This window comes from Amphiura filiformis, chromosome 7 (genome assembly GCF_039555335.1).
Source record: "Amphiura filiformis chromosome 7, Afil_fr2py, whole genome shotgun sequence".
Classification (NCBI taxonomy): Eukaryota; Metazoa; Echinodermata; class Ophiuroidea; order Amphilepidida; family Amphiuridae; genus Amphiura; species Amphiura filiformis.
In genome coordinates, this window is record NC_092634.1 from 5855918 (window position 1) to 5874804 (window position 18887).

The following is an 18887-nucleotide window of genomic DNA, read 5'->3' on the forward strand; positions in this document are numbered from 1 at the left end:
TACTTCCGTTTACGTTAGTAATCAGAGACGGGGCGGGAGGTTTACCGGGACATTGTTCGGGCGATCATAATACGGTGGTGTACGGGTACCAGGTTTTCAGACTATACAGAATACTCAGCATGGTAAGAACCAGTGTCGCTATTCTTAACCACCAAACTTATTAAGTAAGGAGGTTTATGTCTGTGATCGCGTGGTCTTTTTGTTTCCCGACCGTTGGGGAAAATATTTTCTGACCTCGCGAAAACCATCGTTACCGCCCGATCCCTGATCAGATGCTGACCAATCTTGTACCTCCATCCGTCGGTTACTTGCTAGATCGATCTTTCAGATGTTGATGCCAGAAGTATCTTAATCACCATCGGCATTCGTAAGATCGACCGGTGTACTGAGTCTAGTCCCAAACAGAAATGTTTGGTAGACTCATAACCGGTGCGATCTTACCTTTCCGATGTTGATTATCCCGACCCCGCCACCCCTACAAGTTTGGTCCGAGTAGGGGATCCCAAGTCGGATAAGGGGCGATCATATGGTGTGCGTCACCTTTTGGGTGAGTCCACCGGGGATCGGGGGTTTTGTTATTTATTCATTTATGTGGGACAAAATGACTATTGGTTTTTCCGCATCTCGGGATCGATGCAAGAAGTATCTTAATCAACATCGGCAAGGTAAGATCGCACCGGTCATGAGTCTACCAAACATTTCTGTTTGGGACTAATATTGCTCCACAACGAAATGCACATGGCCTACACCCGGGGGGGGGGGGGGCACTTGTATTTCAAGGTGGACACCATGCTCGTGTTTCGTGAACAAAAACAAGTAAAAGGTTTTTTTTCCCCAGCATTGGGCAAGTACAGCGCTGTACCTGTTTGTCAAAAATGCCAAAAAATCAGGAAAAAGGGTATACTTTTCCAAGTAAAGTACTTGCTTACGGTACCAAAGTTTAATGGCAAAATAAATAAAGGTGAAATAGGCTATGTTTGGCTTTTATCAGAACACAACGTAGGTTAAAATATTAAGAAACATCAAACGACTAATATTAAACACAAGAACCTGAATATGACTTTTTACTTTCTTAGTGTTAAAAAATGGAAAAAATACTTGTTTAGGGTATGTTTTGCACATGCTGAGTAATACTCGTTTAGGGTGCGTTTCAAGAGTCTATACATTAGCATGGTGTCCATCACGTAATGTAAGTGCCCCCGGCCTGCAGGAAACTTTTCAGGCTAAAGTAGCATAAATGGGGTACTTGTTTTTATTGATGAGAGGTTGCCATGGTAATTAGGCCAGATTCATGGTATAGTAATCAGACATGTATACTGCATGATGAAGTCAATGAAAACATAATAAATTGTACCTTCAATAATCAATACCGTACCCAAGATTGTCATTTGACCAGAACCTTTTAATTAGCATATAAAGCACTTCTCTGCTATGAATTTAATCAACAGTACATTAAGCACATGTGGCCTCTAAAGGCCAAAAAAATATGCACTTGTCAAGGACTGTCTTTTGGAATTTGCAGGAGAGCATTAAATAGTTCTTCTGGAGCATTCAAGGAGAGTGGATTAGAGCATTTACAATAGAATGTAAGAGAATCTATATAAATAAAAGGAAGTCGCTAAATCTTGTCCAGAAGCAGGCGCCGAGATGCTTTCACTTTCAGCTCTGATTTTTGCGTACATTGATCGGGTACATATTGCCATTAAACCATCTGACGTTCATTTTTGCAAAACTATTCAATCACTATGGAAATAACAAAAAAATGGTTGGTTGCTGGGCCGTTGAGGTCAATAACCTTATGGATTAGGTCATGACAGCAAACGCGTCAAATGCAGTAAGTGGCGAGTCACGCACCTGCGCGTACACGGCACCATAGTTTCACGCGCATTGCAGCGCATGGTATGGGCGCATTTAATGTTGGCTTCCGCGAGTAGGCCTGAGACAGTGGCGAAGGGGGTGGCACACTCGAAGTTTTTGCCGCCACCTTTTGAATGACCACGAAGCACCATTGTGTCGCGCACGTGCAGGGGTTGTGTCCCCTCAGAATTGAAAACTTGGTGAGTAAAGGCCTTGAAGCCATTTCGGGGGATCATGGGTGTAAGCTGATGAAAAGGGGTTCATTGGGTGACAGATTTGCAAGAAAGTCCACTTTTCAGAGGGAATGTTAAAATGTAGCCAACAGGGACATAACTGTTCAGTATAGCCCGAAAAGGTTAAATGTTAGGGTGTGGGTGAATGTCCACATTTTGGAAATTCTGCGGCCCCCGCCTCGAAATTAAATCCTGGCTAGAATATAGGCCTTGCTATTCACAACACGGAATCGATTAAAATGTTTTGCAGCAACTTTTAATGTTGCTTACGATTATAACCGAAATTGAAACGTTTTCTAGCAACCTCTTCTAACCTTAATGTTTTATGTTTGTAGGGATAAAGTTAAAATCAATCATTTTGTCACGAGCTGTTTCAAAAGTAATCTGATGGATTGAATGAGTAACAGCATTATCACAGGTCTGGATATTTATGATTATCAAGCTAACATGATCATTGCTATACTGGATGATTAAGATGATCTACACCAAGACACCATGATTATCATCACCGTTTACCATGTTTACTAACCACTCCCGTTTACTAACCGCTCCCGTTTACTCAACTAGCGGGGACCCGCGCGAAGCGCGGGTCTCCCGCTAGTGATTAATAAAGGAGAGCTATTTCAGATTTAAGGAGAGCAGTAGAGAGCGAATGCCTCGTACTCCTCTAAAAAGGCAGTCCCTGACGTGTGGCTTGATAAGGCCAAAATATATTACGTCGCAATGCAGAATATGTTTTTGTTCCCTGCTGTTTTTTTTTTTTTGCTTTTGCAAACTCTGTCAAAATAATGCTCAGATTTTTCAAAAGTTACATTCTGTTATTTCAATAGATGTATAGTGTTCATTATGCATTTCTTCCAACATATGCTTTGAAAAAGAAACTCGGTGAAAAAAATTTAAATTTGTCAATTTCTCAGAGACACATCACATGGTATTGCAAAACAAGTGCACGCTGCAGCTTTGAGACATAATTTTTTTAGCCTAATGAATTTTGTACATTTCAAAGAGAGTACCATTTTGAAAATTTACAGATAATCTGAACAATAGAGTAAGTTTAGCATGCAAAAGAATGGGAAAATGGGAAAAGGTTAACATTTAGTGCATTAAAGTGTTTGAATGCCCAATTTTCTTACATATTTTTATTTTTCAAGTATTTTACACAATGGTTTGACATTAGAATGCTGCATCATTCAGAGTAAAAACCACCATAGTGTAATTTTAGGAACTGATCATTTCGAAGTGATTGAATGATTGCGTCTGTTCGCATGAGTACAAATTGTATTGCAAAGATCAGTTATCACAGTTGTTCTATTTTTATCACCAAATGAACAACGAATCGAGGGATTAGTGCCAGAATGTCCTATCTGCAATAGCTGCCCTATAAACATTAACAATTCCTGCATTCTATATTGTACACATATTTGAAATTCTATTACCCCCACGACCCATTATTCAAAATCGCGCACTGTGATTTGTTGAAACGTGACGTGTCATGTGAAAGACCATTAATTAGCAATAAAGTGGCCAGGGCAACGAACTTGATGTTCTTCTTGCATCACAGCGCACAGCAAAGCGCGATGCAGTATATTAGCGCCGTTACGCACTCTACGCAAAGCATTACGCTTGGTTACGCGTTCTGCAATACTCGCTATCACTTACGCTTTGGCTACGTATAGACGCTCCACCTTGAGGTAAACAACTTGAAATATTTGAACAAAAAATGTGATATTTTCTCTTTAAATCGCACTATTTTGTGGTAATAGAATAGAAATAAAGGGTGCAGCATTCTCCTTTACACGCAAATAATGTGTCCTCGGCCGTAAAAATGTTTAAATAATGGTTTTGCTGTGCCTCTTCCATTATTTACGTTTTTACTGTTTCGGACACATTATTTGCGTGTAAAGGATAATGCATTACCCTTTATTTCTTAAATATGAAACCTGGCAGCTATTGCAGATAGGACAATCTTTCTCTACACTCTTGGAAATTGTGATTTTCGTTTGAAAGCAAGCATAAACTTCATTCATCGATTGTCTGATCTTTGATGACTTTCATATGGCTTGGATGTCAACAGGATTTTTATTTCCCACCTGGTTATTTGTGCATGTGCCACACACACAAAAATAATGACAATTTCCAAGTACTTGTCAATGTAAAATTATGAAACATGAACTTCATCCATGGCATTTTCTTTTTAAAAGACAACTCTTGTTTATGGTATTGAGTCCTATGATTTGATAGTCAATAAAATCCCCAACCGTGCAGGTGTTTGAAGTGTTTTCGAATATACTGTGATATTGATAATGTTTAGCAGACTTGTAGTACCCGTACTGCGTACCTGTACCCGTGCTCGAGTCCCAATTTCGCATACCGCATTACCCGTACCCATGGCTCCGCACCATTACCATTACCTGTACTCATGCATTATTTTGACTTGGACCCGTGCCCGTGCCGTGCTCATGGACTGGGACCCGTACCCGTGGACTGGGACCCGGACCCGTACCGTACTCATGGCTTCGGACCCGTGCCGCATACCCGCACTCATGGACTGGGACCCGTACCCGTACTCATGGACCGGGACCCGTACCCGTACCCGTACCCATGGGTACGGGTACCATACAGTACCGTGCTAAATGCATGCAGGAAAGTGAGAGTCAGAGTAGATCTACTCATGAATCTCACTGCACTGTGAGTCCTATGATCATAATCAAAGCAAATCTAGGTTACATGGGATGGGGATGGGTGGGGAGTAACACATTGAGCCAGATAGCAAGTACCCTAAATTTTAGCCATGAAAAAGGTAAATATGGCCCTGGTGATGTGCACACTTTTATGCCACCCATATACATGTATTACAATACTACATGTTGCATTCACCATGTTCACAATCTGACTGATACAGAAAATAAGCAGCAAACTGGAAAAACATTTCAAGAAACTGTCTTTTGTGGTGAATTTCAAGTTATCGTGTTCATAGCTTTTATTCATTGTTTTAATATTCCCCATCCTAATACACTCCCTACATGCACAAGTGCATGAAGAACTACACTTATAATGTGACTGGTGTGAGCAGTGAACACTTTCCGCCATGCACATGTACTTGGGATAGTGCATCGGAGTCACATAAATAGAAGAGTTCCTTCACCGCACCTGTAAACACTGAGAAATTTAGGATTTATAGGAGCACACATACAACTTAAAATGTATGTTGTATGATTATGACGTAATAAATTTCTCTAATATTTTGGGTGCTGAATGTACTTTTATTTATTTGTTGTGGCATAAATGACATCAAGGAGTGTATAATACAGCAAAATTTTGCTAATAAATTATGTTTAAATACCAATAACAATAGCTTTGTTTATACCCATACCCATAATAGGACCCATGTACCCGTACCCATGGCCCGTACCAGTACCCATACTGGGACCTGTACCCGTGCACTCGAGTCCCAATTTCCGTACCCGTACTCATGGCTGCACCCGCACCCTGCATCGCACTCCTATTTTGGGTTGGGACCCATACCGCATACCCGCACTCATGGACTGGGACCCGTACCCGTACCCGTGGTCTGGGACCCGCACCTGTACCCATGGCATGGGACCTGCACCCTGCACTCCATGGCTTGGACCTGCACTGCACCCGCACTCATGACGGGTCCCAATACTACAAGTCTGATATTGTTTAGCATGTGATTTATTTTCATTAGATAGTAGTAGTAATAATTATTTAGCAGGTGACTTTTATGGGACATTTAACTTATAAAGCACTTAAGCTATGAGAAGTCAAACAGCAGTGATGTGTACAGCCTTTCAAGAATCTAACTGTCACCAACTCTCTTTTTATATATTTTTTAAGAAGAAAAACTATGGATGGCAAAAGCAAATGACAGGAATCTTTGGTGCCAACCAGGGGTAGCGCTAGGCTGCATTTTGGGGTCCCGGACTCACCAAAATACAGTTCAGACCCCCTATTTTTTATTTTTCTGTGAATTCAGGGGTTCATGCAGACCCCCACAATCTAGCGCTACTGCATACATACTATTTATGCTGCATTTGTGCATCTCTGACTCACCAAACTCTACTACGGACCTCCTACTTTCAGATTTTCTGCAAGTTCGGGGGTCCCTGCGGACTCTGGAGCGTTTTGCCCTGCAGTGGGCTGAATATGGCTGATGATGATTTATTTATTTATTTATTTATTTATTTATTTATTTTATTTCTTATTTAACCTGGGGTGACCAATCAATGCACTGGCACTTCTCCCTTGGTTCCATGATGCATGCTGATGATGATGATGCTGATGATGATGATGAATTCAGTGTACAAAAATCACACAATCTAGATGCCATATCTAAAGCATTTTGTTTTATGTTTTATTTTGCAGAAGTTCCAAACCCAGATAACCCAACCTATAGACCGCCACCTAGAGTGAGAGAAGTGAACATTAATGGTCAACCAATCAAACTTAAGTACTGTTATACATGCAAGATATTCAGACCTCCTAGAGCGTCACATTGTAGTCTATGTGACAACTGTGTAGGTGAGTATCAAACTTAAGTACTGTTATACATGCAAGATATTCAGACCTCCTAGAGCGTCACATTGTAGTCTATGTGACAACTGTGTAGGTGAGTAGAATTGCTCTTTTTTTTACCTAACCGTTACATGGCTAGGTCTTGAAATCCAAATTGTTCCTTCTTTCTTCTTCTAGATTCCTTTATTCTTTCTTAGATATGCCACTTTTCACCAGTTTTATGTTTTTTGAGTGAAACTGAGTGGCATCTCTGTTTCTGGCAACAGGTACACGACACCAATATGCGGCGGCCAATTTTGACATTATGTGATGGAAAAAAATCCTGTTCTTATGGTGGGCGGATCTTTCAAGTAGGGTGGTTGGTCAGGCCAATATTTATTGGTCTCGCTATGAATTTTAAAATATTATTAGACCCAACTACATCTTATCCAAACTCATAGCTTGACCAATAAATATGGGCTCAATTGATCCAATTTTATATCAAACTTGGGCCATATCTGCTCAATGGGAACTTTCCTGTAATAGTGATGTTCAAGGCGGCACACTGAGGTCAAAGGTCATATGAGGTCAACTTACGCTGAAATGAAAAACAAAATTATCTCAAACGTCCTATTTGGGGTTGTCTACAAAAGGGAGTCATTGATAATACCAAGTGGCGAAAAATGTGACCATTGTCAGGAGCATATCCATTTTTTAATCGGGTATGGTCATTTGAGTACCCCACCCCCAGCATCTAAATATTAAAAAGATATGTAACAAAAATGTTTATGAGTACCCCTTTTAAGTGCTGGGATAGAGACGTTTGCACAGTATTTTGTGGGACCTGGGAGCACATCAGACACACCAAATTGCATTCTGAAAGCGAGGAATATCCTTCTGATATCAAATTTTGATTTTTTTTTTTTAATTTGCGATATAATGCAAATTTTATGACAAATTATTAAAAAATGATATTTTTGACATTTAACAATCCTCATAGTAAACTTTATAAATCTAATGATATGTACTTGAAGTGTAAGTAGCTTGGATGAATAGTTTAGGTGGCTGGGAAAAACATCTCTTTAATACGAAAGGTCAAAATTTTCATATGATAGATGTCCTTTCCTCCCAGCTACATACATAATTGAGTACACATCATTAGAGGACTGTTGAATGTCAAAAATATAAATTTTTAATAATTTGCCAAAAAGTCAAAATTATTTGATAACAGAAGGACAAACCTTGTATTCAGAATGCAATTTGGTGCGTCTGATGTGCTCTCAGGTCACACAAAAAATACTGTGCGAACGTTGCTATCCAATTCTTTAACATATATACATGCTAGACTTTATTGTTCCCTAAATTAATTATTTTTATTTAATCTTCCTTGGATCCTGTTGAAACTAAGAATTTCTTTCCAAAACACAAGATTCTTCTCCAAAAGAGGTGAAAATTATTCCCCCCTTTGGGGGCAAATAACAGAAAAATAGAGGCCCCTGCAGCTGATGTACCCCTTTAAGATGTGTATTAAAGGGGCATTGAGAGATTTCACAAAAAGTGCACCCTCAATTTTGATCAAAGTCCAGTTTTTCACATGTACGCAATATTGCCCATACACTAAACCAGCATCTGTAATACATAGTTAGGCTTAAATCAGTAACTTTCATGTAAAATTGTACGATTTTGTAATTAATGTTTGGATCCAGACATTAATTCCCTCACACAGTTCTATAGGAGAATAAATAACGCAGCGCTCACAATTTGTCACTTATTTTAAATTTTATTTACAGCTTGGTAGGTTCTCTGGGAATCCAATCGTATCAAAATAAAGCGAAATTTTCTGATTTGATTTGCCCAAGAAATCTCTCTGAGCCCCTATAAGGTGGTACTACACCCCTTGATAAATTTGTGACTATTTTTTCATTTTTCTCAAAAAATAATAACATACTGGTAACAAAAGTTATGTATATTATAGGGCAAGGAATCCAGTTACTACACTGGAATTTCAGTGACTCAAGACAAGCGGTACATTATTTATGATAAGAAAAGAGGTACTGCTAGAATGTACCTCATTTCTTAACATATATAACAAACCACTTGTCTTGAATCACTGACATTTCAGTGAAGTAACTGGATTCCTTGCCCCTATAATATACATAACGTTTGTTACCATTTTGTTGTTATTTTTTGAGAAAAATGCAAAATTAGTCATAAAATTGATCAGGGGGTATAGTACCACCTTAAAGCCACACTGTGTCTTGTGACTTGTAGTGTTTATTTATAAATAACACAGCACTGAAGATTTCCTTTCATTTTGTCTTGCTGTAATATAACTTGAACAGTAATTTGCTATTCACTTCTTTCTTTTCATTGTGCCATTTGGAAATCTCAAGTTTATTTTTAGTGTGAGCACTGTTGCTGATTTTTTTTTATTTACAAGTAAAAAATTTAAAAAATTGGATTTGTTTGATTTGAATCGGGTTTTTTTTGTAGGTTTTTTAAATTTTTTTAACATCTGTCAAAGTGGCTCAACATAATGCCAAAGAGTTGGCAAAATTCCAATTTTGAAATAAAAATCAAAGAAATTATCACTCAAATGCAAAAAAATGCAAAGCAATTGACCAAATTTTCCCCCTGAATTTTATTGGAAGAATTAGTGAATGTGTTTTGGATGTAAGTTCTGAAAGTTCTGAACATCTCAACTTTTTTCAAGGCTTATTTTGTCTAAGAAGTTTGACTTTGAAGGAAAAAACATATTCTGCATTAAGACTTAAAAATCTTTGCAATCTTTGAAGACATACTAATATTTAGTTTGGCCTAAGTGTTCAAATTCCTCTCCCTCCGCAATCTATAAAAATGTATCTGTTATAGCTTGTGTTGTGTCTGACTCCCAATTCCAGAAAAATACATTGTTTCTCCTAAATGCAGGGCAATTGTTTTTCTAAATACAGATTACAGGTCACTTGTTTTTCTTTTATTTCAAAAAATATCCTTCTGTTTGACTCATTATAGTGCATCCATTTGAATCCTTAATTAATTTGACCTAACTAGGAATAAACATACACCTGCACATTATTGACCTGTATTGCAAGGGGGAGTTCCGATATGTGTAAAACTTGTGTGCAGGTGTGTAGCCAAGGGAAGGGGACAAAGATGCATGAATTCATTTTATGGGGCACCTTAAGGGCTGGGGTATGAACGTTTGGACAGTATTTATTGTGGGACATTAGAGCACATCAGACATATCGAATTGCATTCTGAATACGAAGAATGTCATTCTGATATCAAATAATTTTGATTTTCTGAAATTGCAATTTAATACACATTTTATGGCAAATCATTAAAATTGATATTTTTGATATTTAACAGTACTTGAAGTAAACTTTATAAATCTGATGATTTATACTTAAAGTGTATGTAGGTGGGATGAAAAGACGACGATCAATTGAAAATTTTGACCTTTCGTATTGAAGATATGGATTTTTTTTAAAAAAAAAAAAAAAAAAATTAGGTCTTTTTGGGAAAAATGTCCATATCTTCAATATGAAAGGTCAAAATTCTCAATTGACCGTCGGCTTTTCCTCCCTGCTACATACACTTTAAGAATATATATGTCATTAGATTTATATCATTTACTTCGAGGACTGTTATATATCAAAAATTTGAAAAATATCAATTTTTTATAATTTGTCATAAAATTTGTATTATATTGTGATTTTCAAAAATGAAAATTATTTGATATCAGAAAGACATGCTTCCATTATTCAGAATGCAATTCGATAGGTCTGAGGTGCTCTCATGTCCCACAAAAAATACTGTCTAAAACGCAATAAACGCTCATTTTAGATCCCTTAACGCACTTAAAAGAAACACACTCTTTAGGCAGTAATTTTCGGATGCGGGTTCAAGTGCCATGTAGGGACTTTCTATTATGGATGCGCATCTCAGGAGATTGCATTGAAATGTTTTAATGCAAAGCAAGCTCTTCTGTGGAGTCACCCCCCGGTGGGTTCAGTTTGTATTTAAAGGTAGGACGTATGACCGTTCCAGGATTTGAAAATGACCCCCTATTTCACAGGGAATCAAGGACATTTGAGCAATTTTACCCCCTATTTTGCGTGAAATCAAGGAAAATTTGCCCCCAAATACCTCCCCTATTTTTAGCATTTTGAGGACGCATTTTTATTTCACCCCCTTATCACGAGGAATCGAGGACATTTTTCCGAAATAAATACCCCTATTTTTACCATTTCAAGGATGCTTTTGATTTTTTCCACTATTTCACCGGAAAATGAGGACAATTTTTTCAGAAAAATACCCAATCAATTTTTGTGTGTAACTGCTAAAAAATGGACAGCAAAAATACAAAAAAACGAAAACTGTAGCGGTAAAGCGCGGACGAAAGTCCAAGAAATACACCCTATTTTTCATTTCAAGGACAATTTTGCTCCAAAACACCCCTAATTTGGACAATCGCGAACAATTTTGTCCTCGAAAATTCCGCGGACATTTCTTGAAAAGTACCCCTAATTGGAACCATCATGCGTACACATCGTCAGTGAAGACTGAACCCACCGGGTCACCCCCTTTAATGGCTCATCTTCTTGTGTACATAGCAGCAAATGGCTGATGCCTGTCAATGCAGTAAAGCTACATGGTGTAGTAATTAAGACCTTGTCATAGCTAATTAACCTGCTGGTTATCATACATGTAGGAGGGTCATTTATTGGAGCAATTAATTAATGGCACAGCTCGGGGTTTATACATCGTGCATATGACCTTAATCTTCCACACAGGGAGTGTGAATACTCCCCATGTGTGGAAGAATAAGGTCATGTCTTCCATAGGGGGTGTATAAAGTTCAACTGGAATAGTTTTAAATGGACCTGTGGGAGCTAGCAGTATCATACCAACTTGTCTATATTTCTGGATTAAAGTCTGTTTTTTGCTTTCGCCATGGTGAAATACAAGGGTCTGTCCAGATTTTTGTAGCAGTTTTTATAGTGGAAAAGGTCGATATTTACAAGTTCTGCACTTTGCTACAGAAAATCCTGGCACCTCGCCTGCCTCTGTATAATATTAATAAGGCTCATCTTTTTGTGTACATAGCAGCAAATGGCTGAGGCTCTAATATGCAGTAAAGCTACATGGTGTAGTAATTAAGACCTTAGGGCTTCACATTTAACTTGTCATAGCTAATTAACCTACTGGTTATCATAAGAGGAGGAGTTGGATCATAATTGGAGCAATTAATTAATGGGCACAGCTCCGGTTTATACATTGTGCATATATGATGACCTTAATTTTCCACACAGGGAGTATGAATATCAAATGGGGTGAATGGGTGATTCCATTTGAAATCTACTCCCCATGGGAGATTAAGGTCATGTCTTGCATGGGGGGTGTATCTATTTCAACTGGAACTGCCCAAAAGGAAAGGTCTAGTTTAAACTGGATCTATGGGAGCTACCAGGGAGTGTGAATATCAAATGGGGTTACCTGAATGGGTGACTACATTTTAAATCTACTTCCCCTGTGTGGGAGATTAAGGTAATGTTCTATGTGGATATCCAGTATGCTCTTCTAGCTAATCCCTGAAAGAGCAGCTTTAGTATAAATACATGTAGGCCCTATAGTATACGGCAGGGTTCTCAAGTAAAGTGTCTGAAGCTCCACTTTTAAAAAATAGAATAATTTGCTCAAGCGCCACCATCCTAGTGAGCGAGTGTAGCGTCACAGCGTAGGATCCAGCGGTTAAACAGATTCCTTCTTTCCCTTTACAAAAAGTAAAGGAAAAGGTGTTTTTTTTTTCAGGATTTCATTTGCTCTCAGGAATATGTTGATAAAAGTAATACCCAGGCAGTGTTTTAACTAAGAGCAGTATCGAAAGATATTTTCATGATTAACAATAATTTTTGTTTTTCGTTTCTTTTCTCTGTTGCAGAAAATTTTGATCATCACTGTCCGTGGGTAGGGAACTGTGTGGGGAAGCGCAACTATCGTTACTTTTATCTATTTATAGTATCAACGTGTGTATTGTCAATCTACGTATTTGCGTGTAATATCACTACTATTGTATTATGTAAGTATGGTACTGAATGCAGGATTACATTTCAAGGAGAGGGGTTTATCACTCTCCAGAGATGTAAGACTTCTGGAAATTTCTGGAATTCCGGAAATGTAAAAAAAAAAATGTAAAAAATTTTTGTGAGCGGGGTGAACCCCCATTGCATGCCTCGCCTTCGGCTCGCATGATTTTCAGGAAGTGGATCATTACCTCACTTACATCTCTGACTGTCTTAAAGGTTCACCTCAAACTGCGAGCATTAATTAGCTCTTCTGGCACCTTCAAGCAAGGAGAGCTGTTTAGACCATTTACAATAGAATGTAAGAAGAGAATGGTCAACTAAGAAGAGCTCAAAATCACTCTATATCAGATTTAAGGAGAGCAGTAGAGAGTGATTGCTCTCGCTCTCCTCAAAAGGCAGTCCCTGTAGTTCAATCTACATGTATTGCTCTTCATACCGCTCACCTCAATTCACCAGCGAAGTGTTACGTGTAATCTGATTATCACCATGTCAACTGACTCACGCTTTTGAGTTCTGCACCACGATCAAAATGATCGCAACACAAAGTCTATGGCATGTACTACCAATTCCAAAAGGTGCGTGATCCAGTTACCAGGGAGTTCTGTAACCACTTCGCTGGCGAATTACTGGCAAAAAGTTATGAAGAATGTATTGCTTTCTTAGCAGCTCTCCTAGATTCTTCTCAAGTGTAATGTTACTTTATAGCCGACAGCCTAAGTCTCGTTTGATAGTCAACAATTAGGTTGGCCTGGTACTGAAGTGTAAACAAAGAACCCCCCCACACACAAATTAAAATTCAATTCAGAAAACATAAACCATGGCTTTGATATTATTTTTTTCAGCTTTTATTTTCTGTAAATTTCCCAGGGAAATCAAATTTGTTGGTCATTAAGAACTACTTTACTCATACAAGATTGAGGTCAAGTTTTTATTATTGTCATGTGTGAGAATAGTCCCCACAATTTAGCACAGCACATGAGGCAGACAAACTTCTGAGATACAACTTCTGAGATTCAGACCTATAAACGATATACATGTACCATCAGAGATTTCATCAAACTTCTGAAATTGTGCTTTTAGTGTTGGGTGTCATACTGAATATTGTCAAGTTTGTTGATTTGTGGGTTGGGGTGGGTCCGTAGGTGGATGTGTGTGGTATATGTAAGCACCGGTAAACAAGGACACATTGCCAGTACAGGGCGAGTCCACACTTACATAATAACAATTTGATTACATCCACGGTAAGGCAAAAATAAACCTGCATGAGTGTCCCCGGTTGGATAATAAAAACTCTATTGTATACTGCCTCATTTGCTGGTGGTTACAGGTAGGGGGGTCCATGTGTGTGTGAGTGACTGGAGCTGGGATATCTATAGACCACTTGACATCATTGTTTATCAGCAAAGGCGAGGGACTGGTCTATTAATATGCTTGAACGAACCGCTACACTGTTCAATGGCTTTCTTGTACTATATGAAATGTGGTGGGCAATTTAAAATGCACATGCCCGGAGAAAATTATGATGTGTATGCACACTACAGGGCAAAGAACTATGGAAATTGCCATAATGCGCGTGCATACTGCAGGGCAATGACGTCATGTGTCAAGTGGTCTATATCTTGATCTAGATACACACACTGATAGTAAAGGTACTCATTTGATCACTTAAACTTATATTTATACACTACAACCATGTCCAGACTTGGAGAAGATACTGTGCCCTTCCCAGAATCCTTTGCAATATGATGCATCACCATATTACATTTTAAAAATGACACTCCTGTACTTTGTACAGATTCCCTTTGTTTTCGTGTTTAGTGTAGACTTGCTAAACATGAGTCGATAATCAAATAATAAACACATTTTGCAAAATCTAGATATGCTCTGTTCATTACGGTGACTTTTGGTCACTATTGACCAATGTTGCACTAGATAGCAAATCAGTACAGAAAATTGAAATGGAAGAAATGCATTGTGGGAAGTGTTAGATATCTTCTCTGGTTCGACTGATCCTATCAATAGTAGGAAGTCTTTAATTACCAATAGTTTCCTAATACAAATTGTATTTGTGGCATTCGTTATATTGTAAACAATATAACTAATGCCACAAATAACACATGAGAAGAATGGCAGTCTTTTACTTTGATTGAAGCGAGCGCCCTGTTAATGAGCAACATACGCTGAGCTTTGTGTATCCTTCAAGGGTGCCGCCAGAGGTGTAATTGAGGTAGCGATCCACTCCCTGAAAAACATGCGATCCTAAGGCGAGCACCTCACCAAATTGCCGGAATTCCGGGATGCAAGGGGGCTTGTCTGGGGAATAGGCTGCTGGGAATCACCCCCCTCTTAAAAAAGTTTTTTTGCTCTTTTTATGACAAATTATCATCATCCCAATTCCAGAAATGTAAAAAAAACTTTTTTAGAGGGGGGTGAAACATACATTTCCGGATTTTTTTTTGGTCACATTTCTGGAATTCTGGGAATTTCTGGAAGACGTACATCTCTGGGTGCCGCTTTACACGGACCAATGTTTTGATGCGTAATTGTCCATCAGATTATCGGTTTGTTGACCGACGATTGAATCGGCCAACCAGATCCCACTCCAGTGTTTACGTTGTGCACACACTCAAAATGTGAACAACTGCTGTTCTTATCTGCCAGAAACTGTAATATACTCAATAATGAAGTAATATATTGTTTGTTTTCTCCTACAGTAAGCAACGATCAAGGCGGCTTTCTTGAGGCCATCAAGAAGACACCAGCTAGATATCCTTTTCCATTTTACTTGACTCCAATCGCCAGATATCCTTTCTATGCATCACTCAAGGCTCATATATAGTTCCATGTCTTGCAGTTGTTTTTTGTTGCGACAGACGGCAGCAATATGTTGCAGCTGTTTTTTCACTGCAGCAAACCTTTTCCGCAGTGACAGATGTTGAGAAGAACCAAAGCTTGCAGTGGAGAATGTAAAATCACATCTGAACTGAGAACCAAAAATTTGTTGCAGCAGGAAAAAAATGCCTGGAAAAACATGGGACTATAATAGCCTTTAGCTAGCTCTACTATGACAAGTTTTACCACATTTTATTAAAAAAGAGAACCAGATAGCTCATAAATGTGCCAAGTCTCACCAGTGTATCTGTTTACTAATAAGGAACAACTCTTGGTGCAATAATTACCACTGCTTTTTACTTTAAGAGCTCTATCAAAATGATTGTTGCCAACCTATTTTTAATTTTTGTGATTTGTGTTACCCATGTTGTTGAAGCTAATTTGCTGACTTGTTCCAATATTTAGATTTTTAAGAATGCCAACATTCATTGTAGATCATTGGAATGATGTGTTCTGTTTAAAAAGTTTGTGCACTTTTTAGAAAAGGACTTATTTTTTAAATGAAAAAAATATGGTTTGAAAGCAAAATGTACAAATGTAGTTTGTTTTGTAATTATCAAGTGGTCAAGAAGGAATTAGTAATAGTATAAGTATAGTTCATTATCCTAGAATGGTTTGTATAAATTAGGACAAAGGCCATAATACAATCTGAATACAAAACCCACCCAAGTCCATGGAAAGTGATTTTGAGAAAACTGAAAAACAAATGTGTATCATTCGTGCTGGGTATGCATACTTGCTGAATTTCACATGCTCAATAGACGCACGTAGAGGGTGGATTTGGGTTCAACTTTTATACACATGATAGGCCTATGTATAAGCAACAATTTCCCATGCTTGACTCAAGTTGGTCAAAGTATGGATTTGGGTGTGTTTTGTATTTCATGTATTCAATTGTTTCTATTTTACTTAGCACAGTGGACACACTGGTGTAATATATCCTGCATCAGTGAACCAGTTTTCTTGGGCTTTAAGTGAAATTCACAATAATTTCTTTGTTAAAATAACAATACCTAATTGCAATGTTCAGCATATTTCCATAAAATGAACAGACAAAGTAGTAGTTCATAATACCACCAAAAACCTGTATTTTTGAAATTTTGAACCTGTGTTTTTTTAATGAACCACCCTGTGCTGGTACCAATCATTTTGATAGAGCCTATACATGAGCAAGACTCTGTTTGAAGTGATTATTTCCCCTGTATTATGGTCTATGAGCAAGTGATTATGTTTGATGTGATATTTTCCCCTGTATTATGATCTATGAGCAGATGTTTCATGCTTGATGTGATAATTTCTACTTTATTAGGATCCAATAACATGTTGATATGATTAGCACTGATTACCATCATGCTCTATTGCATGTTACATGTGGTTGAGAGAATTCATAATCAAGACTGTATTTATGTGGTGTGGTGGTGTGCGGCTATCTTTTCATGCTTTCACTATAGCACTGTCGGTTCTAGACTAATTTGTTATTACTTTGGTTCTTTGTACTTTTGTTTTTAAATAAGTGGATTATGGTACTAAATTTCTGATCGGTTTAACTTGATGAGCCTTGCAACTTAATTACATCATTTTTGTATGCCTCCACCGGACACATATTATAAATTTCTCAAAACTGGTGGGAGGAGAGATTAGAAATACCACTATTTAAACCTCAAGATATACTTTATGCGCTCATAGTTTGGTAATAACAATGTTACTTGTGAAAATAAACATTTTATGGTTATTGGGGCAAATATACTTTATAAATATACTAAAAAAATAATGTATATAATATTTGTGTTATATTTATAAAGCCAGTAGGTACACCTAGCTATACAACGTAATTGATCAATTACTCAATGAAACTATTTTAACCCCATGAGAACTACCTGCTGATTGGCCAAAATGAATATTGTGTCCAATTTTGAACCAATCAAAGAGGGTATTAATAAGATCTTCTGCAAATGCAATTTAGACCATAAATAGTTTAAAGCCTAGTCATAATTGGCAATTGAAATGAGTATTTAAAGACATCAACCAATCAGAAATGCTGTTAGATGACCAGTAGTGACCAGGGGGCTAATGCAATAAATGTGCGGGAGGCAATATCTTTCACTTTAGCTTTCTAGCATGAAAATACACTTTAGTACATGCTTTTCAACTAAACATCTAAAAATAGAACCTTTGATCGGTCCACAATAAGGAATGTCACTGAAACTTGCTTGAAATCCCTCTCATGTGAAACCCATGATGAATAAAACTTTCTATAAAAACAAAACATTTCTGAAATAATCTTGGGGTAAAACTTGTCATAATGCATGATCACTTCCATATCTCCTTGTAATGCACTTCTAATAAACTTTTTACTACTTCTGTGGTCTGAGTACGGGCTGGCTGGCGCGCTGGTGATTGGTGATCGCATAGGAGAGGCAAGGTCTCCTCCCCTTTTATGCACCGATGATCAATGGGTTAGCTGTCTTGTTGTCAAAACCATTGATCAGCCAATTAGTGTGATTCTTCATCACTTCTGTATTTACGCTAGTGTATGCCAGATGCAGCTCAGACCAGGAAAGTACTAAAATATCTACTTTACTTGCAAAATTAAAAGATCAGAATCTGACAATCCTAATTTGGATACTATATATACTGAAATTTTCACGGTGGTTTTATTTATTATGTTAAAATGAAAAAATTTCTTACGTATTTTGCCAACAACCGCAAATTTAACACCGTACAAAATTACTTGTAACCATAAAAGTATCTGTACACAAAAATATTGGCGTATACAGAACTTTTTTTCTTCTATTTTTGTGATGCTAACCAAAGTGTTTTTAAGGGTCATGTGACTTCAGTACTCGGTAGTGCAAGTGTTCTGTTGCGTGAACATTACTGAATGAAATGACACTCATCCAAATTTTTGACAATGTTAATGGTATTTTTGAAAAATGTCTGATCTTTAAATTTGTTTGAGTAGTTTACATTACACTTTTGGGATTTAATTGTCGAATACGTACACTGAACACACATAAAAAAATCTTTAAACATTGAATGAAAATGTTATCTTCATTCCATTGTCACTTCATTAGCAGCAGCCTAATACTGCATGTGTGCAATATACTTGGGCTGTGTCTAGTGTGTTTCTCAATTCCTCTGACCTGTAATTTGCATGGTTCTATCGGTAAGTAGTTCAGGAGAATTGTTGCGAGAATTGATTTTCTGATTCTTGCTTAATTTGAAGCCATGTTCTTGTTTTTTTTAGGATGAACTAAAATGGTCTAGTCTATCCTTGTTTGTCTGATGATGAAGAATCCTT

At 37.7% G+C, this 18887-nt stretch overlaps 1 protein-coding gene across 1 annotated transcript in view; it reads left to right on the top strand.

Annotated features, from left to right (window-relative positions):
• Positions 1–18887, top strand: part of LOC140156582 (palmitoyltransferase ZDHHC9-like) — a 56581-nt gene that overhangs the window by 26183 nt on the left and 11511 nt on the right. Inside the window, exons 3-5 of the mRNA XM_072179520.1 lie at positions 6477–6632; positions 12550–12687; positions 15409–15460. Of these exons, the coding sequence (XP_072035621.1) occupies positions 6477–6632; positions 12550–12687; positions 15409–15460 (346 nt within the window). The remainder of the gene's footprint in view (positions 1–6476; positions 6633–12549; positions 12688–15408; positions 15461–18887) is intronic.